Source organism: Magallana gigas, chromosome 8 (genome assembly GCF_963853765.1).
Source record: "Magallana gigas chromosome 8, xbMagGiga1.1, whole genome shotgun sequence".
Lineage (NCBI taxonomy): Eukaryota > Metazoa > Mollusca > Bivalvia > Ostreida > Ostreidae > Magallana > Magallana gigas.
The window spans coordinates 41,253,750-41,280,264 of record NC_088860.1 but is presented as its reverse complement, the minus strand read 5'-3'; the positions used below and the strand labels follow the sequence as shown (position 1 = coordinate 41,280,264).

Sequence of the window (26,515 nt, the reverse complement as noted above, 5' to 3'; positions counted from 1 at the left end):
GGGGGATTTCAATCAATGATGCAAAACTCATGTATATAAAGCACTAAAAAGTCGGGGGTTGTTAATTCTTTAGGGAGGGACAAATATATCATCGGTAATAAGGGCCACATTTTGCACCTGCTATTTGAGAAAGCTTTCGAATAACCCAACCAGCCACCTATTATATTACAAGAGTTTTGTATCATTTAAATTCCAGTCTATTATATTCATTCTATATTCATTTGAATCTGGTGTGATCATTTTTCACTGTAAATGTCAACCTGATAATATCTCTGTTTTCTTTATTCATTTTTATCTAGCTTGATTTCTATATACAGATAAAAGTTGGTGTAAAGAGGTAAATATAAAAAATGATTTCACGATTTTTTTCTCATTTTCTTATTTTTTATTTAATACTTGACAACACCATCATACAGTCATAAATGCAACAAACAATTAGCGTATAGTGTATACATGTATATGTAAATCATATATAAAAAAAAAAACAATTTCTAAACAGTGTCGGGTTTGTACGTGACTTTCCAGTGCATATTTAAAGAATTTGTTCCCTATCATTCTCTCATACCTTATATATATGGCTCGATTTTGACATATCATATAATTTACAATATTAATATATAGATACTTACATTGTAGAGAGAGGCTTTGATACGACAGTTGGATCAGTTATATGTAATCATTTGTTTATTTTCTACAGCTAGTCTTATAACCTAGCGAAACGATAGTCCAATGGGTAAAAACTATTTTTTTAATAAATCTGTTCAATAACAAGTTTTGAATCAATAGCCTAGCCATTTAGTTTACTTAATTAGTACTTTCTTGTTAACGCCCACTCCGTGTAGATAACATATGGTGCTCAATGTTCAGTAGTAAACGCCATAGTGATCTAAAACTTTTAAAAGAGGCTACTGCGTACATACATGTACGACGAGGCGGGGGACGGGGGTCTTAACATCGTGCCGGTGGGCAGCCACCCCACCCTAACTCTGTAATCCACGGTCGTCTCACATGAATAATTTGAACTTACTTTGTGGACTCTGACTAGCTGCAGGTCTGCAGCAGTCTGTAACTACATACCTGCAGATAGACTGACGAGCAATATGTATGTTGTCAGTTCTGAGTGTGTGTGTGTGTGGGGGGGGGGGGGTCTTTTTCTCAGTTACCTGACTTTAATTTCTCATTTTATAAAACTTATTTAAGTTATTTAGAAAATGTATGTTCTTGGTGTATATACATACCTGGTTATTGTTTGGATTGTTAATTAGTAATTATAGTAATAAGGACCGGAAAACAAGCTCCTCATAAATAGTGAGACTCATTGATAAAAGTATAGTATGAATTGCAAGTGTTTTGTAGTAGCCGAAGTATGCAGAGAATTTCGTGAGCAAAAAAACAACAAACAAAATACAACAAAAAACAAACCATATACATGTATTTAGCATCATAGCATCAGGGAAGGGGGGCGGGGGATCCTCACAACAGATATTTCTTTATGGAACCGCCCCCACCCCTTTTCAGTCCCGGTCCCACCTTTTTGAGAGCATAATTATAAAAATGTATGACGGGGATTTTTTTTTAGAAAATTAACATTAAAGTTGGAAGTTTTCGCTATTGCAACCCCGCCCCAACCATGGAACAAGATGTTTTTTTTTTCGTTTTTTTTTTTTTGGTCAAGATTTTGAATAAATTTGCCACCCTCTCCCGCCACCAGCACACACATACATATACAGTTTACCGAAATAGAGGATATTAACCTGCATTTTTACTCATTTTGCTGAAATGAAAAATCAGTTGGTAATTTTTATAGCTAAATTTATCTAGCCTAAGGTTAAAAAGATGAAAAAATCATACATTTGCATAGTATATAAGTCCCTGATTATCCTCATAATTAAGATATAAAAGGAAAATGATATATATTTTTATCAGGAGAAAAACATAAAACGTCAGCTGCCTGTGCAATTATAGCGGCTATATGTATATCGTTGAAAATGCATCGGGCTCGTAGTTCAAGTGTCAATGAATTTCCGGTAAAATGGAGAAACACGTGTGAGAATGTTGACAATGTTTTGCTTTTGATAAACAAGACTTACTAGGCATATTGAAATGGGGTCGAGAAAAATTCAGCAAAAATTAGTAAGTAAACAAAAGAAGGGGAAAGGGAAACGATGGAAAAAAGGCCAGAGTAGCAGCAGTAATCCGGACATCAAAACATATCGAGAGGCAGCAAAGAACAGATTCTTCCAAACATCAAAAGGTATACTTGTACTTTCTATTTAGTACTATTTAAAATGCATCAGGTTAAGTCCTTTCTACCATATGGAATACAATAGCATAATTGGGATAAAGTATCCCAAATGATATATAAATCTGTAGCTGCAGGACTGTAGCTCCCGGTCTGAAAAAATTCGGATGGACGACCTGGGAGCTACAGTGCCTCCCATAGTAAAAAACTGCAATTTACGGCGCACAAAAAATTGCGCTAGTTTTGGACTTATTAACCTTATTTTCACACAAATTCTGTAAAAAAAGTTAGTACCATTAAATTCTTCAGCAAATTTACTACTGACATCGTCACTTAACTTGTCTCAGATTTTCTCTTAACATGATAACCGACCTCGGAAAATGAAGTATGTTAATTTACGTCGAGATCGAGAGTCGCCATTTTTAAATGTAAACAAACTTGCACCACTTCAATTCACAGGGCTGGTGATGGTGTTTAAAAGACTATCAGAAGTAAGTGAAGTGACGATATCTGTAGTAAAATGTTCGAGGAATTTTTTGGGATCAAATATTTGTACAGAATGTGTTCGTAAATGAGATTAATCAGTCCAAAACTAGCGCATTTTTTTGTGCGCCGTAAATTGCAGTTTTTTACTATGGGAGGCACTGTAGCTCCCAGGTCGTCCATCCGAATTTTTTCAGACCGGGAGCTACAGTCCTGCAGCTAATAAATCTGAAGTGTAAAAAAAACATAAAAAATTAATTTGGTAATTTTTGATATAACATAAACTAGCTTGAATGTATATCAAATGCATCAACTTATCACCAAGTAAGTTTTCCTATATGACTATTGATTGTAAGATTGATCCTCATGAAGTATACATATGTAGATTTTGCCTCAACTCAATGAATAAATACAGTCAAACTATATAAGATGGGACTGTTAAGTATTCGAGATATTAAGGGTAAAATAGTTAAAAGATAAGCATAATTACTTCTTAAATTTTGAATATGATTTTACTGCATCCAAAGATAACAGATGGAGCAGTTTTCTGTGTTTATTTACCTAATACATTCATCAAATCTTGCACAGGAGAAAGTAGTTTGACTATTGATGCCTTGGCTAAACATGACGAGCAACAGATAGATAAAGACGGAGATGTCAGTTTCAAGGCAGAGTCTGATGTTGTCAGTGCAGCTGGAAAAACATTTAATACCTGGGCAACGAACTGGACAGAGTGTACGAACACAACCTTTGGTCGGGTACATAGGTACTGGGCATCAAACTCAGCCTTCCACAAAGAGGTAATGAAGTTAAATAAAATGTTGTCCTTTCACTCTGTTGGATGTGTTTTATAAGAGTTGGGGTGTCTGTGGACTATTTCTATGTACAACTTGTTTAAGGCAGAGTCGAACGAAGAAAACAGTGCATAGACCTCTATCTCCCTGGTTCCCTTGTTAAGGGGGGGGGGGGGGGGCATTTCCTGACAGATGGCAACAACTGCAGTAAAGCTTTATGGATGAACCCTTATTTTATGTGATACATGTATAAATTATTTGTAATGTTTTGCCAAAAAAACACTACAGAGTTAAAGATAAAAGTACTTACATGTAACTTATTGAACAATTGTATTCATCTAAATTATGTGTTATCAATTTTCTCTTCCACCAATTTATGTAAATAAAACACACACAAAAAATCAAAGGAAAATGTACAGAAATATTTATAATGGGTTTGATTTTACACAAATTACAATATGATAGTATCTGCTTTTAAGGGCTGAAATTAATCAGTTTTGTAACAAAATGATTAAAGAGAGATTCTGTAGAAAGGGCAATAGAGTAAGGATGTTGTATCACTATGAAAACATCCACATGAATACCACAAGCATTCTTGTTGTCATAAAAATGAGTATTTAAGATTTATTTTGATCCGGTGTCATATAATATTTTGAACCCCGCGATATATTGAACCCGGGTTCAAAATATCGCTGCGATATATTGAACCCCCCCATAAAATATTGAACCCAGGTTCAATATTTTATGGCCGCGATATTTTGAACCCCCCTCTATTTTTCATGGGTATTGGAGAGGGGGTTCAAAATATTATGGCTGCGATATATTGAACCCCCTACCTTTTTCCAATTCCCATTGGATAGGGGGTTCAAAATATTATGGCCGCGATATTTTGAACCCCCCTCTATTTTTCATTGCTATTGGAGAGGGGGTTCAAAATATTATGGCCGCGATATTTTGAACCCCCTACCATACAGGCTGATGTCAGCTATGAAGGGAGCCAATTAATGTTTACCTAGCTACCACCGGTGTGTATACGCAGTACACAGGTGTTAGCCCCCTTTTCTCCCACCTGAGGACTACCATTTAGAGTAACCTCCAAGGATACCCTATTTTCTTGGTAACAAAAAGAATCACCAAAAACAATATGATTTTCATTCATAATATGTTTTATTACAGACTGACAATAAAAGCACAATTATACCCCCCCCCCAAAAAAAATTGAATTCTGTATATGCATGAAGTAAAGATTGGGGGGGGGGGGGGGGGAAGTGGCAAAAGCAATAAAAGAAGGGGGGGGGGGCATTATTATTTATAATTAAATTTCACAGCCATTAAATTTTGAAACCCCTAGATCTCCAATAGCCAGTGATAAGAAGGGTTTTCAATATATCGCAGCCATAATATTATGAACCCCCTCTCCAATGGGAATTGGAAATAGGTATGGGGTTCAAAATATCGCAGCCATAATATTTTGAACCCCCTCTCCAATAGCAAAAAAAAAATAGAGGGGGATTCAAAATATCGCAGCCATAATATTTTGAACCCCCTCTCCAAAGGAAATTGGAAATAGAAGGGGGTTCAATATATCGCAGCCATAATATTTTGAACCCCCTCTCCAAAGGAAATTGGAAATAGGTAGGGGGTTCAATATATCGCAGCCATAATATTTTGAACCCCCTCTCCAATAGCAAAAAAAAAATAGAGGGGGATTCAAAATATCGCAGCCATAATATTTTGAACCCCCTCTCCAAAGGAAATTGGAAATAGAAGGGGGTTCAATATATCGCAGCCATAATATTTTGAACCCCCTCTCCAAAGGAAATTGGAAATAGGTAGGGGGTTCAATATATCGCAGCCATAATATTTTGAACCCCCTCTCCAAAGGAAATTGGAAATAGTAGGGGGTTCAATATATCGCAGCCAGAATATTTTGAACCCCCTCTCCAATGGGAATTGGAAATAGGTAGGGGGTTCAATATATCGCAGCCATAATATTTTGAACCCCCTCTCCAATGGGAATTGCAAACAATAATATTTTGAACCCCCTCTCCAATAGCAAAAAAAAATAGAGGGGGATTCAAAATATTGCGGCCATAATATTTTGAACCCCCTCTCCAATGGGAATTGGAAATAGGTAGGGGGTTCAATATATCGCAGCCATAATATTTTGAACCCCCTCTCCAATAGCCAAAAAAAAAGGAGGGGGGTTCAATATATCGCAGCCATAATATTTTGAACCCCCTCTCCAATGGGAATTGGAAATAGGTAGGGGGTTCAATATATCGCAGCCATAATATTTTGAACCCCCTCTCCAATGGGAATTGGAAACAATAATATTTTGAACCACCTATCCAATAGCAAAAAAAAATAGAGGGGATTCAAAATATCGCGGCCATAATATTTTGAACCCCCTCTCCAATGGGAATTGGAAAAAGGTAGGGGGTTCAATATATCGCAGCCATAATATTTTGAACCCCCTCTCCAATGGGAATTGGAAACAATAATATTTTGAACCACCTATCCAATAGCAAAAAAAAATAGAGGGGATTCAAAATATCGCGGCCATAATATTTTGAACCCCCTTTCCAATGGGAATTGGAAATAGGTAGGGGGTTCAATATATCGCAGCCATAATATTTTGAACCCCCTCTCCAATGGGAATTGGAAACAATAATATTTTGAACCACCTATCCAATAGCAAAAAAAAATAGAGGGGATTCAAAATATCGCGGCCATAATATTTTGAACCCCCTTTCCAATGGGAATTGGAAATAGGTAGGGGGTTTAAAATATCGCAGCCAGAATATTTTGAACCCCCTCTCCAATGGGAATTGGAAATAGGTAGGGGGTTCAACATATCGCAGCCATAATATTTTGAACCCCCCTCCAAAGGAAATTGGAAACAGTAGGGGGTTCAAAATATCGCGGCCATAATATTTTGAACCCCCTCTCCAATGGGAATTGGAAAAAGGTAGGGGGTTCAATATATCGCAGCCATAATATTTTGAACCCCCTCTCCAAAGGAAATTGGAAATAGTAGGGGGTTCAATATATCGCAGCCATAATATTTTGAACTCCCTTTCCGATGGGAATTGGAAATAGGTAGGGGGTTCAATATATCACAGCCAGAATATTTTGAACCCCCTCTCCAATGGAAATTGCAAACAATAATATTTTGAACCCCCTCTCCAATTAGCAAAAAAAAATAGAGGGGGATTCAAAATATCGCGGCCATAATATTTTGAACCCCCTCTCCAATGGGAATTGGAAATAGGTAGGGGGTTCAAAATATCGCAGCCATAATATTTTGAACCCCCTCACCAAAGGAAATTGGAAACAGTAGGGGGTTCAAAATATCGCAGCCATAATATTTTGAACCCCCTCTCCAATGGGAATTGGAAATAGGTAGGGGGTTCAATATATCGCAGCCATAATATTTTGAACCCCCTCTCCAATAGCAAAAAAAAAGGAGGGGGGTTCAATATATCGCAGCCATAATATTTTGAACCCCCTCTTCAATGGGAATTGGAAATAGGTAGGGGGTTCAATATATCGCGGCCATAATATTTTGAACCCCTTCTCCAAGAGCAATGAAAATTCGAGAGGGTTTCAAAATATCGCGGCCATAATATTTTGAACCCGGGGTTCAATATTTTATGGGGGGGTTCAATATATCGCAGCTATATTTTGAACCCGGGTTCATAATATCGCATAATATATTGAACCCGGGTTCAATATTTCGCGGTATCAAAATATTATATGACACCGGTATTAAAGATTTTTTTTTAATCAGTCTGCAATCGTGGCTCCTTTGGATATGCCACAAAAATATAAAATGTGTGTAAATGACACTGACCAGTCAGTTGTATAAACTTAGTCATTTTTATCATTGATTTACTGGACTTTTCCTATTACATGTATTTTAAAGACATTTACGAAGAAATTAGTATGATTTTGGTTGATATGTTGATAGTGACCTAAATTTGATTACTGGTAAATTAATTTGTCTATTTAAGGTGTACGTATTTACCCAAACAGTTTTCTATACATGTGTTATATGTATGTGTTTATTAACAGGTTCTAGCTGTCCTGGCTGCTGTTACAGAGGTTATAAAAACCCAAGGAGGCTCCGAATCGGAGACCGAATATTTTGCAGCTTTAGTGAGTACTTTTCACATTTTTACATAAATTTGCAATACTGGTTATCCCCCTACCCTTCTCTCCCAATCTTTCTCTGTCTTCAAACCAATATTCTGTAATTTATTATTGTTGGGTTTTTTTCAAATTTAAAATGTTGTTTTGTCACTTGTTTTTGCTTTATTTATTGTTGTGCTCTTTTCTACAGATGACGGCACTAGAGACCACAGACAGTGAAGAGTCTCTAGCAGCTGTTACGTATCTGCTTAGCTTAGTACTAAAAAGGTCAGTCTTTATCTCTTTGCTTCATGCAGGTATAGAGCCAGTCTATAACATTTGATAGATTTAGTATTAAGCATGTGTGATTTCACAAACTTTAATTCAGTTTGTAGGATGGGGTATCAATACATAGGCAGACAGTCTACTAGCTGTCTGCTTAGTACACAGTGGAAATATTTACACTGTAAAGCCTTTACATCTCAGATGTTGATATCTTTGTCAATGTGTATCAGAAGTCCTGTCCCTAGTTTTTTGGTTGTTTTTAAGACCTTGATATCAAGGATATATCATTTAAGTTTTTCACCATTTGGACCATCTTTTATTTGGTCTCAGTTTTCATCAAATTGTTGTCCCTTAATGGTTGTCATCGAATCCTAGAGTTTTGATTCTCTAAAAAATGTGATCTTTTAAGGCAGCCATGTTTTACATACCAATGCCTCACAGATTTTACTCACTGAAAAGATTTACACTGCAAAAATCATTTCAACTTGTAGAGAGAGTGGTTGATAGAAACTAAAATTTTCAATTTCTGCACCATTTGTGATGTAGTGATCATTTAATATATTATAATTACCGGTACAGTCTTATGAAAGAAAAATATTGGGGATGAATTTTAAACCTATACTAGCACTGTACCAGTTATCGGCTATAATTTAACGTTTTCTTTTCGTGTTTCCTTATTTCTTATATAGGTCATATTCTATTTTTAACTTAATAATGTCACTTCCCCCACAGCTGAAAGTGCAAAGATGTAACTCAGCGGAAAACAATAGGATCGTTAAAGCTCATGTTTAAAACATTGAGGAAAGTTTTCAAGCAAACATACTTTTCTTTATTCGAAACAGACAACTGAATTAAAAAATCTCGGATATTCACGTGCTATAAACCCGAACCCTCAGTTTAGCCGATAACTGGTCTTAGCCGATAAATGGTACAGTACCAGTATAGATCTAGAAAAATTAAAACATTTTACAAGATTTATATCTGTTTTTCTGTGATTCAGTATCTTTAATTTTCCAGAGTTCCCGCCCCGGTACTGAAGAGTCGGTTCTCAGAGATCGCCAAACAGTTCCTGGATGTCCTTGTGAAGCACAGTGAGGGTCAATCCACAGCGCTGCTTAAATCGGTGAGGACAGTCCCAAACATCAGTTAACAAAGCAGAGCTCACAAAGCTCATCAAGTCTGATTTTGAGAAAACAAGTGGGAGATCTGTTCTGATTTTAGAAAGACATGATTAAGGATATCGATGAGATTTGTATTTTAAAAATCCTAAAACATTTTGGTAATTTTTTTTGACAAAATTGTGCAAAAGGTTAAAAAATTAGATAGTTTACAGGATTTTTGATTGTTATTACTAGAGTTTACATTTAGGTTTTGGATTGTGCTTGTTTTTTCACTTTTTCTATACTGGTTAAAAAGAAATAGGCTTTAAAAAATGGATTCCTGTGTTTTTTTCTTTGACAGTTGTTGCTGTGCCTGGCTTTGTTGCTGAGAGTCCAGGAGCAAGCAACCTGGAGCAACTCCTCCACCCAGCGAGTGTATCAGGGCCTTCTGGCATTTACAGTCCACAAAAAACCAAAGGTACAGCATCATTTGATAAATCAAGGTATATAAATAGATTCTACAAAACATCCAAGGTATTGTATTATTCAGTGTATTGAGACAATTACAATCAACATATTTATCATTCTGGGGGATGTATCAAGGCCTTTAGAGGAAAACTAAGAACCTTCAAGATGAGTTTTTTTTCCCAGTTGTGAACAATGGATGCTGAATTATGTTGACTGTTTTGATTTGTTTCACTGTTATTTTCAGGTCAGGAAGGCTGCCCATCAAGGAGTGAACATTATTCTGAGAGGGAGCTCCTTTATGACCCAGGGAGAGACGGCCCCGCCCTACCACCCAGCGGGCTCAATGACCGCCAAGTTCTGTATCCAGGTTATAGAGCAATGCGGAGGTAGGCTGAAAGATATTTTGTACATTGGTTTTATAATGAAATCATACATGCACAGTTTAATTTTCTTGATTTTTGTAAATGATAACTAAGAGATATTAAGAGGATTTTAAAATTCCTCTCACAAATCTTAAATTTTTGTAGCATTCTCACGCATTTTCGCTTACTATGCTTTAATCGAAGGTGGTGTGTATCTATAAGCGATGTGATTCCATGTCCCCCCATACACTGCAGTCTTTCTCTTACAGGTTCTGGTGAGTCCTCGGACACACTTCACATACTGACCTTGCTGAAGGACATCATGGGTACATTTTCCCTCAACAGTGTCAAGGCCGTGTGTGAGACCATCCTCAGGGTCATGACCCTCAGCAATGTGGTGAGTACCTTTTATCACCCTGTTCAGGAAGTAAATAACACTTTCATATTAAGGTATGGTTTACCAGTAGTTTACTCTCAAGAAATATTTTTTGAGTTCATGTTTAAAATACTGTAGGTTCCATATTTTTGCACTACTTAATTCTGCGATTCAACATTATACCAACAAATCGCTAGAACATAGAATCATGAATGCTGACTTTTAATTATAGTTTCATGTAGTTTACCTAGTACGTTCAAAAAATAAAAGCGAGATTTTAAAATTCATGAGATGTGCTTCTCGTGATTTTACTTGGATTCATGCATTAGTTCCCTCCGTTTAATTAGAAATCTACAGTACCATGTTAATATTGAATTTTGTAGAATTAGTTTTGCAGGTTAGATATTATCTCATCAATTTTTAACCTGTTGTAACTGGATAGGATAGAATAATGACGGACCAGATCAGGAATAAAACCAGAGCACCCTGAATCTCTAGCCAGGTGTTCTATTGACCGAGCTACATGTATTTGGCAATGGGATTCAAACATGATGCCAGTTAGTTTAATAGAGCACCTGACTAGAGGTTTGGGGGCCCAGGTTCGAATCCTTGTCTTGCCCTTCATTATTTATTTCATTCTTTTACACAGTGTCTGAATGCAAACTTTTAAATTTTCTACTTTTTGACCTGCCATATTTTTGTTGTTAGTTTCTGTGGTAAACTTGAGAACAAAATATGTTTATAAACAGGTATCTAAAATGTACTGTACTTCTGAAGCTTTTTCTTAGGTTGAATATAGGGGGGGGGGGGGGGGGCTATTGAATGCATTTACTACATGCAAACAAGATGTACGTACATGTATGTGAGGAATATGTACCAGAACATGATGTCATTTTTGTGTTTTAAACTAAATCCTTTAAGGATATAGGGAACTGTGCATGCAACAATTTTTAACCTGCTATGTGTCTTTCAGATGGTGACGTCTTGTGGAATGAAGGCTCTGTTTGGACTGTTCAGTGGGACTCCCAAGCCAACCACTCTGAATGCAGAACTGAATGCACAGATCATTACAGTCAGTGAAACAGCAAAGCTTTATACTGCCTTCGACTTATTAAAGTTTGATAAATTTTCTTCAATCACTTCCCAATCTTGTATGGAAATGTCTACCCGTCAGTTATCTGTAGTACTATATGGCTAGCTGTCAATCACTCTTTGGGTCTATTTTTAGGCTCTGTATGATTATCAACCATCAGATAATGATGTTCAGCCCATGAAGGCATGGCTAGCTGTGATGGAGGCTGCTCACAAAAACCTTGCAAGGTATACTGAATCTTTTTAAAAGAAAAAGGACACCATGTTCAAATGTTACATCAACTCAATGTACAGTGTTTTAGAATAATTTAGGCAGTTCATGTGCAAGTATTGTGTACTTTGGTCTCTGCTACAAACATAATACAGTGTAATACTGATACATTGAACTTTGACCTTTATTTCAGACTGGATGAGAAGTTGTGTCTGAGCCATCTGCCGCGAGTTTTCTCTATCTGTATGACCTGTCTGTTGTCAGAGAGAATGGAGGTGGCTTGCAGTGCTACAAAAACCATGAAGGTTTGTGATTTTAACACCTAACTTATTTTTCTTGAGAGATTTGTTGTAAGGTTTGCTGAAGTTGTTGTTTACTTGTTGATGTGATTGTTTATTGCAAGCAAGATGGAATAACCTGTAAGCCTTAGTTTGTTGTTTGCTTTTATGAGCTGCTGAAGTTGTTGTTTACTTGTTGAAGTCGTTGTTTACTTGTAGGAGTTGTTGTTTACTTGTTAAAGTTGTTGTTTACTTGCAGGAGTTGTTGAAGGCATGCCTGGCCCCTGCTATGGACGGTATCAGTGTATTAGTGACCTCAGCGCCATCTGGTGCTAACACGCCTCTACATAAAATTATCAAAGCCTTGGACACAGGACTGGGGTACCAGTTTCATGCAGCATGGGGACTAGTCTTACAGGTGTTTGCGGTTTTATTTGAGGTAGGTTGCTTTTATCTCGTTGTTGTTGTAATAGGGAGTGAAATTTATCATGTACACGTACAGTCAAACCTGGATATATCAAACTTCATGGGATCTTGACAAGACTATGAGATAATCAAGGATTCCAGTTATTATGGTATCAATTAAAGATTGAAAAAACTATAATATTTTGGAAGAAGTTTGAGACTTCAAATTGACTTTGATCATGGTGATATATCGATTTGTTTTTTTATCTGCAGGTTGCTGGAAAAGAGTGTCCTTTGCTTTTCAAAAAGGTAAACTTTTGTAAAAAAAAAAAAAAAAAAAAAGAAAAAAAAAGAAGAAGACTTGTTAAAAAGATTTAAGTAAAGTAAAAAGGCTATCATCATGAAAGAAAAAAAAACCTCAATGTAAAATGAAGCAGATTTACAATAGTACCAAGCCGCTTGATGCCTTTTATAATATGACTGATTTGACCTGTATTCCCTGTTCAGAGTGTCCTGTCAATAGCCAACCTGCGGGACAGTCCCCGATTTCCTTACAAAGCAGAGCTTGACCATGCTATCGGAGCAGCTGTCAAATATCTGGGACCACGGCACGTCCTGGAAGCTGTGCCTCTCAACATCACAGGAGACGAGTGAGTAGCCGACATAAAACAGGGACTGAGGGCGGAAATATTTCTATACCTTAAGGCCTATCCAAAAAAATTGTGTGTTTCGGGTAACCCGACCTAACCTACAAAAATGGCCCGATCCTACCATTTTTAGACAGTGTTTTAAAAATTTCCCCAGGCCGATTTTGCATGGCGGTACCGCCATGCATTGAAGATCCCCCGCCATGCATCACACAATGCCGCCATGCTTCCCGCTATGCATGTTTATTTCAAAGCAAAATTCTTTTTCCAATTATTACACATCTTAACTGTAATTAGTAGATATAAAGTTGTCGTTTCTCCGCTCAAACTTCAGGAGAAACGCTTGCACCCGCAGTGAGCGCAGTTAATTTCGACATCGATCTCGGCAAGGGGGCACACGTGGTTTACGGTTTAAGGACTTAGCTTATGATTAAGATATATTAAAACTGAGTTTATTAATTGGTGATTAATGCATAAATAGAGACGTGATTACTTCTTGTTTTAATATAATGTGCTTTTTTTGACATCTCCGCCATTATCGAATGTTGTGGATTTTCCAAAATCTAAAAATAGCACAATGTTCACTCAATGGAGTTGGCTTGGATTCGATGTGCTTGAACTCTTTATTTGCCGCAAGGATATTGGAAACTTGAAAAAATGTACATAATAAAGAAAGAAAAAACTACAGTTATTTGCAGAAATGCACGGAAGCGATGTCACATGACTAGAAACATCGTATATTGTATGCCTATGAAAATGATTGACTGTGTACATACACATAAACGGGGAAGGGGACTGGTGTCAAGATATCACAGAGACTTTCATATGGACCCCCAATTTAAACAAGAAATATTAACTGCCCAGAATAAGTTGAATCAAGTTTGCTGTAATTGTATGGACTTGTTCTGCCTATTTCTTGTTCAACACCCCCTAAAAAAATCTCTTCTATATAATATGTAGAAGAAGGAGTGGGACAGAAGCTGATGTTGAACTGCCATGTGAATCTATATGTCTTGTGTTTTGTGAAAACTTGTGAGGACCAACCTTTTAAAAAACTGATTTTGAAAAAAAATGTTATTAGTTTTGCCAGAAAAAAAACAGAAAAATTGTATATTAAATATACACAGATATTAAAATATAATTATGAATTGAAATGATACTTGTTGATGTAGATTTCATGAAAATGCATCAGTTATAGTACATATCATGTAGTACGTTTCATCAAATGGTTATACTATTACACACAGTGATTTCGCCGGCTTAGGCGCTTTAATGCCGCACCTCGCACTTACTCTGACAAACTCCCCCCCCCCATGCTTCAAAAATTTTCAGGGGAAAACACTGTATTACAGTCTATTACAGTGTAATAGATGTCTGATTTTATCCGATTGTGATTTTATCTTATTTCCAATAAAAAATACGTTTTTAAATATGAAACAAACAAACATTCTTAGGATTCATACAAAAAAAAATATGATAAAATTAAAAAAAATCCCTACCTACCTAACCTAATTTTTTCATCAATGTTACCCTAAACACACAATTTTTTTTGTTAGGCCTAATTTGTTGCCAAAAAATATGTCATTATTTTCTTCATGTATTTGGCTGTGAGCTGGTGTTAAATATCCACTGGGTTTTATAAAGAAACAATTGAATTCTCTTGTATATTAGGGTTTTTTTGCCTCTTCTGATGAATAAGGGAACATTTTAGTAATTTCTGTTAAAGCTAAATAATAATGTAGCATAAAAACCCCAGATATAATAGTCCACAAAGATACATCTTATTTGTGCTGGGCATTCAAGAAATTACCAATGAAGAATAACTTGGTTGTCTATAAGATTTTGTTTGTTGTTTGTTTCAGTGATGACTACACCTTTCCTCGTAGCTGGTTGATTCCAGTAATCAGAGACAATGTTGGAAACACAGAGTTAGGGTTCTTTACGACCTACTTTCTCCCCCTGGCTGCTAAACTCAAAAAAAGATGTAAGGTTCTTCTGTGCATTGAAAGTTATTAAGCATATTCATATCTTGTTGGTTAAAGAATACTACAATTGCATAATATACACAATTATATAGATAAATGTTGTGGTTTCTACACATAATCAATTTTGATTAGCTTTAACAGTAAGAATTGCTTATATTCTCTCGTTCATTTGTGTTTGGAAATCTGGGCTATGATTGTTGAAAGCTTTTGTTGTAACTGTTTGTGATTGGTTGCTTGGTTATTTTTTTATTTGAATAATTCTAAAATAATTTTAGAAGTGATGTATTATCAGTTCTTGGTGTATGTTTGCTTTGACAGCTTTGGAAGCGGAGTCCACTGGTAACCAAGTGGTGTGCAAGTCTTATGACGCTCTACAGGGGCAGATCTGGTCCTTACTACCAGGCTTCTGTAACCAACCCACAGACCTCACACAGGTAATACAACCTCACCCAGGTAACAACCACACACAGGATATACAACCTCACAAGGTAACGCAACCTCACATAGGTAACACAAACTCACACAGGTAACACAACCTCACACAGGTAACAACCTTACACAGGTAACACAACCTCACAAAGGTAACATCCAAACACAGGTAACACAACCTCAGGTAACAACCTCACACACAGGTAACAACCTCACACAGATAACACAACCTCTCACAAGTAACACATCCTCATGCAGGTAACACAAGTTCACAGGTATACACAACCTCACACAGGTAACACAACCTCAGGAAATACAACCTCAGACAGGTAACAACCTCACACAGATAACACAGCCTAACACAAGTAACACAACCTCATGAAGGTAACACAACTTCACACAGGTAATACAACCTCACATAGGTAACAAGACCTCAGACAGGTAACACAATCTCAGGTAATATAACTTCACATAGGTAACAACCTCACTTGGGTATCACAACTTCACACAAGTAACACAACTTCAAACAGGTAACACATCTCACATAGGTAATAGAACCTCACACAGATAACACAACCTCACACAGGTAACACAAACCCACTCAGGTAATACAACCTCACACAGGTAATACAACCTCACACAGGTAACACAACCTCTCACAAGTAACACATTTTCACACAGGTAACACGACCATACACAGGTAATACAAACTCACACATGCAACCTCATGCAGGAAATAACAACCTAACACTGTAACTTTTGGTAATACAAACCTCAAACTGTAACCAACCAACAGACTACAGATAATTAATTAATGGTTATGCAAACCACAAACTGTACCAAACCCAAAGACCTTGCAGGTGTCACTACAGTATTAAATTTTACTATATATTCTTACCAAAATTCCACAACTTTAGATACAGATTAAAAATTCAAAACGAACTTCTGGGAAAAATCCACTTGACATCTTTTTAAACAACACTTCATTTACAATTTTCTAGCAAAATACACGTCAAGTGCATCCATCAAGGCGTGAGACTTTGTTTACCTCGAAGTTACATATTATGTGCTTGAAAATCAAGTCCGGGCCTTTTCACCCCCCTTCGGAAACAACACGCATCAGAAATTTAAATGACCTAAATTATTACAAAATTGGGATAGTTAGACCTCTTACTCATTATTTTTCAACTCATAAAAAAAATCAGCTCCTGTCACGTGCGGAAACGCTCCAAATTAAAAGGGGAATTCGGGAATTATTTTGCCTCACTCATGTTTTGATTTGAACCTTCAGTGAAATACTGTTATGACACCTACACATGTAATACATAATCCTTTTATATTCCAGTCCTTTAAAGGAATCTGTAAGATCCTTGGGTCGGCCATCAGTGAGCGAGAAGACCTGAGGGTGGAGGTCATGTCTGGCCTGAGGAAACTGATCAACAAAAGCAAGGAGGACGGTGAGATGCCTGTTTTTTAAGCTCAGTACATGTATTTTCTGAGAAACTGAGAGAAAAAATTACCTAATGGTAGCTTAGTTTTTTCTGTAAAATACCAAAGAAAACCTTTTTTGAGAAATCTCAGATTTGAGAAGAACTAGTTGGTTCATACCACGAAGCAAGCTCTATTGCTGAGTTTGAGAGGAAGACAAATATTTGGGTTTTATCATTGTTGCCATCTGCTTTAAAAGCTCTTTCTAGTTTAAGGTGCATTGACTCTCTTATGAGGGAGATCACTCTTGTATAACTCTACCTGAGATTAAGAATAGACTTGTACCTTTAATAAAAATGCTAACGCAACAGTTGATGAAAATGTAAAGAGCAATTGCAAGATGCTATTGATGCTATGAGAAAAAAATTATTCTGTGGAAGAGTTTGGTTACATGTCATGGGTAGTTTTTTTGCCATGTTCAGAGACAATTGCTGTATAATACAAATTAACATGTCATGGAAAAGACGAGATTTCATTACAATATCTGGAATTGTTAGATATACGCAGCACTTTTAAGGCTTAATTACTATAAAAATATCAACAGAATGATTTAAACGTTAATAAAACGATGCATCATTTTATTATTACAAAATATTTATGGAAAGTTATATGATCATGACATATATTTGGTATTAAATCAACGTATAGCATAGTAAATTTATGCTACCTTGTATGACACTTAGTGTGGTCCCCTGAATGGACAGTCACTTGATAAGAGTTGATAATTCTCTCGTTTGGAGGTCATGAACAAATTTCAATATTACAAGGGCATACCCTTATTTGAATTGAAAATTTCAATGATGATTAAATATTACTTATGAAATAGATTCTGAAAAGTGCTGCTGCCTCATGTAGAGTTCATCTTTTATTAGTCTAGAATAGATGTAAAAGATATGAGTTCAGGTTGAATTTTTATGACCTTGGCTTAATATTTTACATATTTATCAACTCATTCTATAGAATTTAAGAAGAATTTAAGCAGCAGCATTTTTATTAAATTACTAGTAATCGTTTCCTTAATTTATATCCAAAAAAATCATAATGATTTGTTACGTCAAACACATCAAACTTGTACATTAACACTCTAGGAAAAAAAGTAATACACGCTCTAAAATATAACTATATTCTGGATGTGTGATGTCATAGTTAACATTTCTCGTACTTTCTGGTGCGCACTACCATAAGGTAGTCTTTAACAGTGCTGCGTGCATGTGAGTCTGGGACAGAGAATTGCTCTTACAATGCTCAAACATCTATTGGAATTTCAATGACATGAATGAAATTTATTTTACAGAGGAGTGCAAGAAAGAGGTGGCAAGGTTTGCCAAAAACTTCCTGCCGATCTTGTTCAACCTTTTTACGACAGAACCAGAGAACACCAAGGACACGACCCGATTGGCTGTCCTAGAAACCACAAAGTGCTACCTACACATAGCGGACACTGCGGTATTTATTTTACAGTAGCAATGTCTTCCATTCTTATGCAGGTTCTTATTTTGGATTGACATGAGATTTAGCAGGTGGAATACATGTACATGTACTACAATCTGTGTAAAACACTAAACAATCATTTAAAAAAAAGAACTGGGTCTTGATAGCTTGCTTTATGATTAGAGTTGTGTTGATCTCTCTTTCAGCTTGTGAACACATACTGTGATAAATGTAAAGGAAAGTTCCATGAAGAAGGCATTTCATCATTTAAAAGGTTGGACGCAGTTATTCTTTGGTTTTTAAGATGAATTCTTAGTTGTATGTACATAGTGCCAATTTTACCAAATCAAAGTTAACGTTAAAGATACCACTCCCATTTATTATATTTGTCCTAATGTTGTTTATTTTGCTTTCTGTAGGCAAGCTTTGCTGGATCTTCTTCTTGTGATGTTACCTCTTGTAAAGGAAATGCGGGTGAAGGAAATTTTCCAACTTGTGACACAGTTTCTATCAGTGAGTTTAACTATTCAGTCCTTTACCAAATATAGTATTTCTACTAAATAAGAGTTAAGATATTTTATATGATTTAAAGGTTTTGTGTTATTTACATAGGCTAAAATAGTGAAAGTTTTGATTAAATCCAATATACTTGTGCTGCTTTTGTGTTGAAAGGTACATGAATTTATGAGTTATGTCCAAGACACAATGTAGTAATCAGTATCGATGATATCTACAATTTTGTATGGATATCACTAATTTGAATATTATAAAACTCAAATGCATATCTTTTTTATCTGTATTAACCATTTCATACATTGTATTGCTAACGGATCGATATCATTTCACCATCATTAAAAACCATAATTATGAAGATCTTTTTTGCATATTTTCATGTTGAGACATTTCACATACTTTTCTATAGAATTGTTGATATCATTTTGGTTTTGCAACTTAACAGTGTCTGTAGATATCATCATTTTGTATCTGATATCATTGATATTGTAGTTGGTCTTGCATTTTATTAATGTTGATATTGATGTGGAAATAGTCATTTTCTATACGATATCGTCAATATCAACAACGAAGTTGGTATTGGACATGTACCTTTAGTTAATAGTAATTTTTTCTGGTCTGTTTCTCCTACAGGACACAGACAAGACATTACAGAAGAAGTGTTACCGAGTGTTAGAGGACCTGTGTGGTAGCCCCTCCCCCGCCTGTCAAGGGTTCCTTACCCAGAACCTCCCCGGTATCCAGGGGGTGCTGCTCCAGTCCCTCTCTAGTTCCAGTCCATCGTCAAAAGCGGTAAGATCCACCAACTCAATGCTTTAACATTCTGATTAGATTTAGTCTTTACAGGGTTCAAGACTTTGTCTCAAGACTTACAACATTCTGTTTAAATACTCAATTCAAAGTTGAATTGTCTCCTGCAGCTGGCTTTGAAAAAAGTTTTTTGCTTTTATCTGAACTTTATTATGCTACTGATACTGTAAATATTATGACTGGTCCATTGAAAGTGTTGGTGAATTCGTCAAAATACAGAGAGGACATATTTATTGTGTAGAACTCTCTAATATTCTTTCTCTGATCGTGCTCACTTTCTTTAGATGTACATGTATTAATTTTAAGCTTTGTCTAGTGTTTTCTCATAAAGAAACAAAATGAACTTCAAGGTTAAATTAAGAGTATTTTGTTTCTTTTCCAGCCTCGTCTGCGCTGTTTAATCAATATATTCAAGTTATTGCCAGAGGAGCAGAAGGACTTCTTGTTAGCTGTTGTACCAGAGGTAAATGTCAATATCATTAAGGTTATGGTCTCCTAGAGAAATCTTCCTATCCAATGTAAGGGGGTCTAAGCGGTGATGTGAAATGAAGTTTAATGTATATCTGTATTGACATTATGGTAATAGTCAATGAATACATTATACCTGTATATAGATATAACATTAAGATTTTATATTGATAGAGAAATAATTTTTTTCTTTTAATAAACATGTGAAAAATTCAGGAAAAAGGTTATATGTAATTGTTTATAGCGAGCGCAGCGCCGGCGAGCGAAGCGAGCTCTAAGAACCAGTGTGCGCGGGAAAAAGAACGAGCTAAACCTACAGTTCATCAAACAAATTTTTTTGTCTACGTCCCATAATGCTCTCTAATGTTTTCACCCGTGGTGCTATGCCAAAAATGGCCGACTTTTAACTCGTAATTTACAGTGACTTAAAGTTTGAAGACACGTTTTGAGTACCGCATATGCTTTGGCGAGACTCAAAAGATTTGTTACATGCTTCCATACCTCCGTAATGAGTCGAGAAACGTAAACAAAGACGAACAAAGTCATGGATCTCGCGCTATATTTCCCGCGATAAATTTAGAGGTGGATCAAACATCTGTAATGCGTGTACTAGCTATTTCAGTACAGACTGCGATACCTGCCTCATTGACGTATGATTTGTTTTTAATTTTTTTTAATATAGAGATTTTATGTATATATATTAGCAAGAGCCATACTTTACTGTCATATCGATCCATTTTTAAGCTAATTGTGCATGAATGAGTAGGGAGGAAATAAACAATAGGACATTTTGAAATGAATCAAAAAGGAATAAAATAAAAAAATAAACAGTTAAAAAAATTATGTAGATATGGGATATAGTCAGACCATTAAATTTAAAAGTGGGAAATTACACACCTACAAACAGGTACCGGGCTCTCTCTCTCTCTCTCTCTCTCTCTCTCTCTCTCTCTCTCTGGGAAGTGGGTTGCGCTGTATGTATCATAACTATTAAAATTAGTACCTTTGGCATACTTATTGTAGAGCAATATACTCTCTCAAAAATTCTTTGACGTTCGTTGATACCTAAATAAAACTATAAGTTGACAATGATGCAAGGTATGTGTATAATTCTTGCTGCGCTCGCCAGAACGGTAGCACCGTAAAACATATTATTTGTAGAAAAGGATGCATTTTATAATGAAATTTTTTAGGATAGGCAATCTTGCAGAATAACTGCACATTGTTGTCTTTCTCTACAAACTGTGTACTTTTTAGGGCCAGGTAGTACATATATTGTTCCATCTAGTATAAATCTTCTTAATTTTCCCTTAATATTTTGACAGGCAATTCTGTGCACCAAAGAGATAGGAGAGAAGGCTCGCTCTGCCTCGTACCTACTGTTGGTGGAGATGGGCCGTGCCAAGATACGATGGAATAAAGATGAACACGGTATTATGTTCAGTTGGTTTCTTTAAGCATATATTTAGAGCTTAGAAATGAATTTCATGTTGTAGATTTACTTGAGACAAGTAATCCATCAACAAATACCTAGTAACCACTTGTATAGCAGGTTTTTTTCTTTCTGTGTGTAACTAGTTTTCATTTTATTGGGTGTGACAGGTGTCCCCACTCCTCAATAACAAGTGCTTTCTCATGAACAGGTGCCCTGGAGGACTACTTCCAGATGGTGATGGCAGGACTTGGGGGTTCCCCTCAGATGGTCAGCTCCACTTTGCTGGCTCTCACTCGCATTCTCTACGAGTTCAAAGGTCAGTGGCTGAAGTTGTGTACAATTAAATTAAAATAAATTGCATACTGATCTTGTTCTTGCTGCAATTGTATCTTTCACATATTAATATTGGTTCATATGAGTTTTATCATTTTTCACCAAGACGTTGTTAACTTTAAAATGTTGCTGCCTACAGCCTCCATCAGTTCCTCGTTACTGGAGACAATCGTGGAGAACTTGTGTATATTACTGACCTCCAAGACGAGAGAAGTGGTCAAAGCAGCTCTGGGCTTCATGAAGGTCCTTCTCTCCGCCTACCCAGACACTGTTCTGGCACCACACTTAAAACAAATTGTAAGCTTGGCTCTTGGAACTAAATCTCAAGTTAATCTTAATGTTATTTTATGTGTTAATGTTCAGATATGCACTGGGTGATTTGAATGAATCACTGTTGTATTTTTCCTCTTTTCTAGATGTCTAGTCTTGTATCACAGAAAGAGGATTGCAAACACCACTTCAGGTTTAAAGCCAAGGAAATTTATGCCAAACTTATCAAGAAATTTGGGTAAAATTTGGATTTTTTATCACTTTCCTTAAACACTTAAAATGTGTACCGTACTATTACATACATGTACATTTATGCAGGTTAAACCAACTACAATGAGGCTCCATTGGAATAATGTGCAAAAGCTTAAAAGCATGGAATGGCATGTTTTGTAATGGAGAATTGTTTTAATGCAGTAGATAATTATAAAGAGGTACATGGATACAGGATTTTGTAGTTCAGTAACAAGTATATTCTTAAATTTATAACTGGTTCCAGGTATGAGACAATCTTTGGCCTCTCACCACCAAGTATTCACAAGGTGTTGGTAAACATAAAGAAGACCCAGGAGAGAGCAAAGAAGAAGAAGAAGGAAAAAGAGGAGGAGTCGGAAGAAGAGAGTGATCAGGAGCACTTCAAGTCCCAGCCAGAGAGGTACTTTGTACATGTATACATGTTATCTTATGTATTTAATGTTTTATTTTTCCTCAGCGTATCAATCTCATAAAAAAGCTATAACTGTATAGAATAAGGATAGTTTAAAATTAATGTGAACTTGTTATAAGTGTGTCCAGTGCATCAATGTTAACTCCATCAAAATTTCTCTCAATCTCTTTGAATTCCAACAGCATGGATGAGCTTCTGAGGGACACCGACTCCGAGGAAGAAGGAGAGACGAAGGGGGCAGGCAAACCAAGGGACAGAACTCAGGCTAAACTGGCCTGGCTACAAGAAGGAGGGGACATCATGGACTTCCTGGACCCCAGTGCATCCAAGAAAGTTCTCGGTAAGTCACAGGAAATGCTCCATTTTAAGGGAGTGGAGGCTTTTGTTTTACGGGGTTTGAAAAACTGGCATAAATAAAATGAGGCAAGTCCTTTGTGACAAACAAAACACAAACCATACTTTTTCATAAAGATTTACTTTAAGAATTGTTTGAATGAAATAAATATCAAATCATTGTAGTTATAAAATTATGATGTTTTTTATCTATGTTGATAAAGTGGACATGTATTTAATTGCATGTGATGTTGAAAAACAATTGAAGGCCGTCATTGATGTTTGCAACATTTTATTGATAGCCACAAAGCCAGGAGAAAAGAGAGAACAAAAGACAAAGAAGAAGGAGGCGGAGTTTAAGACAGCTCCTGATGGACGCCTGATCATTACTGAGTCGAGTAATGAGGAAGGTAAAAAATCAGGGTCATGTAGGCTCTCACCCCCTTCTTAAAGAGTTGTTCATGAATAGGAAAGTTTGATCCATGCTATTTAATATATGATAGACTTCTACTGGTTCTTGCCAAAAAGTATTTCTACATTAGATGCAGATATCTGTGTAATATTCTGATTAATGGTAAATACAGTTTTTATTATCATTAAATGTTATTTCAGAACCTGAGAAAATGGCAGGTGATGATGAGGAGTTAGATGACTTATTGAATGCCATTGAGCAAGGTGCAGGGAATGTTAAGGTATATAATGAAACCAATTTATTTCAAAAGTGTTTCATGCACAGGAAATATTCTCCTGCCATACATGAATCTTCTAACTTGTCATTTTTGTGACAGAAAACCAAGAAGAGGAAGGTGGAGGATTTGGGATCTGATGAAGAAGGGCCGGCTCCCAAATATAAAGGTAACGTTTTGTGTGGCTCTCCCAACTAATTTATCAAAATCAAATAAAGGATGACTGAACTTAAGGACATGCGATATTTGTGAGAAAATAAACTTTTAAAAGAAGAATTTTTCTTTCATTAGCAGAAATGGTCAACATCTAAACTGCGTTAAATAAAAGTATGTTGTTACCAAGTACGATTTTGTTTTCATAGGCTGGGGTCATCACGATTTCTTCAATCTCCATACGATAATGAGGATGCCCACTTTAATACTGACTTCATACATAGTCAGCACATGTTTGTCTATTGTTCTCCGTTTCACAGTAGATGTATATTTGCATTATCAAAGTTATGTCGAAGGGAGATTAATATACAAACATGCTCTCATGGTTTAAATGAAAAAAAAAATCCTTCTTCTAATTTTGCTTTCCCTGTTGTAACCAAGGGCTGATACATGTTGAATATTATAATTCACCACGTGATTTCTCACCTCAGATAACTTTGTGAATACAAAATTCTATCAAGTGACATGTAATGTAGCATGTTATGTGCTAACTAGGACAATGTTTTTGTTATTGTTAAGTTGTCAGGTATTGATTTAAAGTCTTCTGTGCTAACATAGGCGTTGCCTAATTGTTGAAATGATAGTAAATAGTACATGTGTACTTGTGCCATATAGAATAGATAGGGTTATGGTGAAAGAGTGATCAAATAAATTGTATACATGGCATCGTCATTCATGCTAGTCTAATTTAAGTACATGTACCATTCTGATAATGTCATCTCCACCTCTCATGCATATTAATATTAATCTTATGTTTGATCAAGGCAGATAAGCGAAATTCTCCTTTTTTTCGAAAGTTCTAAGGAGAAAATCATTGAATGAGCTTATTGTATCATAGTCTAAAATGATGTTGGAAATTGACTAGGCTCTTTACAAAATTTAACAAAAGTGATATTAGGTGAAAAAATAAATGCAACAGAAGCAACTGAAAAGGGTCCAAAACCTGGCGCTAAGTGCAGTCATCCTATAAAACATTTTCATTACAAACAAGCATCTGACAACATCGTAGTTACAGTAATCAAAAGTAGTCCACTGATATTTTTAATGATAAACATTGAGTAGTATTTTGTGAATATCTATTCCAAGTTAAGAGCTATCTTATTTTATTTAGCTGGAGGTGGAGGCATACACAGACCAATTGTGAAGGCCAAGCGGTCGGCTCCTCATGACCCTGCCAGTGAGTACAGAGCCAAGAAAGCCGGAGGGGACATCAAAAAGACGGGCAAGCCGGACCCCTATGTCTACCTCCCACTCAACTTCCAAGCTCTCAACAAGAGGTAAAACACTTGATGCTCCAAGGCATGGAATGACTACTGATTCAGAATTATTTTATGCAATATACTCAAGAAATCTTACAGAAAAGTTCTCAAAAAGTGTGTCTTTTTTCCTTGATACTGGCAATTGATAAAGACAAACTCTCATCTTATATTAGTGTTGCAAAATTACATTAAATACAGTAGATTCCATATTTAATGTGAGGAAGTAATATTCATTTTATTTTACAGACAGCTTTGAACTATATGAAATTATGAAATATGAAATTGGTGCTCACGATTTTGTATTCTCACAATTTGATACAAAATGGCAGAATTGCGGAATCAAGTACTTGCTTAAAATAAGGAATTTACAGAATATGGTCAATAACTTTTTAGGCAATGGTGTGCCTTTTTATTTGATTATAAATAATAATTCCCTATTTCAGCTGTTCAGATTAGAGTTTATTTTTTTAATTTTCTTAGGAAAAAGGCAAAGATGACTGGTCGATTTACAAATCTAGTGAAAGGAGCAAAAAAGGGGGCCAAGAAGGGAGCTAAGAAGAAGAAGATGTGATTCGTATTTGGACATTCACACGCTGTGTTACTGCCGGATTGTTTTCTGTTGGTTCCGTTTTCATTGACTATCTAAGCGAGATGTTGTTCAGCATGTCTTATTGCATTAGTAATTTTAGTGCGGACTTCACATTCTGAACAATCAAGGTTGTTAGGAAAAAAGTTGTTCATTATACCATTTGAAAAAATGGTTATCTTATATGGAAAGAAAAAAATATTGAATTGTATTAAAGTTATGATATTTCAATATGCATTTTACAATTATGTTTTTTATTCAGTTAAATTATATTTACATGTAATTGTGTAGTGAGTTATATATCCTTGCAGATTTTTTCTGACGGATTTTTGAAAACACATTAAACTAGAACTGTCCTAATGGGACTAATACCCCCGCTAGGCTAATTTCAAATGGGACAAATAATTGAATTGAATAATAATTAAGGTTTGGAACACATACCAAAAAAAAATTCTAGAATTGTAAAAAAAAAAAAAAAAGTTAACAAAGAAAAATTAAAATCAAAATTGTCAGAATTTCACTGTAAATACATATCTATAACAGTAATACATTTACAAATGTATGTATTTGATGATATATTTTTTTAATTTAATTGATTTAAAGAAAAACCAACAAAATGACAATAACCCCTCCCTTTGCAGTGAATAGAAATACCGGTAGCCAAGCAATGCTCTTCTGTCGATAAAACTTTCAATATCTTTCTAATAAGAGTCTTGACAGATGCAATTAGTTGTT

The 26,515-nt window shown here is 35.8% G+C and overlaps 1 protein-coding gene across 1 annotated transcript; it reads left to right on the top strand.

Annotated features, from left to right (window-relative positions):
* The first annotated feature begins 2,004 nt into the window (after positions 1–2,004).
* Positions 2,005–26,011, top strand: LOC105336871 (RRP12-like protein). Its single transcript, XM_066069996.1, has 33 exons — positions 2,005–2,254; positions 3,314–3,525; positions 7,597–7,680; positions 7,865–7,941; positions 8,956–9,061; positions 9,400–9,516; positions 9,751–9,892; positions 10,138–10,265; positions 11,218–11,316; positions 11,473–11,564; positions 11,741–11,852; positions 12,085–12,264; positions 12,504–12,539; positions 12,738–12,880; positions 14,740–14,861; positions 15,181–15,296; positions 16,637–16,748; positions 18,074–18,225; positions 18,417–18,484; positions 18,630–18,723; positions 19,357–19,515; positions 19,916–19,996; positions 21,327–21,432; positions 21,645–21,752; positions 21,909–22,066; positions 22,186–22,277; positions 22,536–22,691; positions 22,886–23,043; positions 23,339–23,446; positions 23,649–23,728; positions 23,825–23,891; positions 25,047–25,212; positions 25,675–26,011. Exons 1-33 carry the CDS (start codon positions 2,104–2,106, stop codon positions 25,763–25,765), a joined length of 3,873 nt encoding a protein of 1,290 aa, XP_065926068.1. The 5' UTR covers positions 2,005–2,103; the 3' UTR covers positions 25,766–26,011.
* The last annotated feature ends 504 nt before the right edge of the window (positions 26,012–26,515 follow it).

Coding starts and splice junctions, on each gene's coding strand:
- LOC105336871 (XM_066069996.1), top strand. CDS start 2,104: ATGGGGTCGAGAAAAATTCAGCAAAAATTAGTAAGTAAACAAAAGAAG. Junction 9,062..9,399: donor CCACAGCGCTGCTTAAATCG/GTGAGGACAGTC, acceptor TTTCTTTGACAG/TTGTTGCTGTGCCTGGCTTT. Junction 18,226..18,416: donor TACACATAGCGGACACTGCG/GTATTTATTTTA, acceptor TCTCTCTTTCAG/CTTGTGAACACATACTGTGA.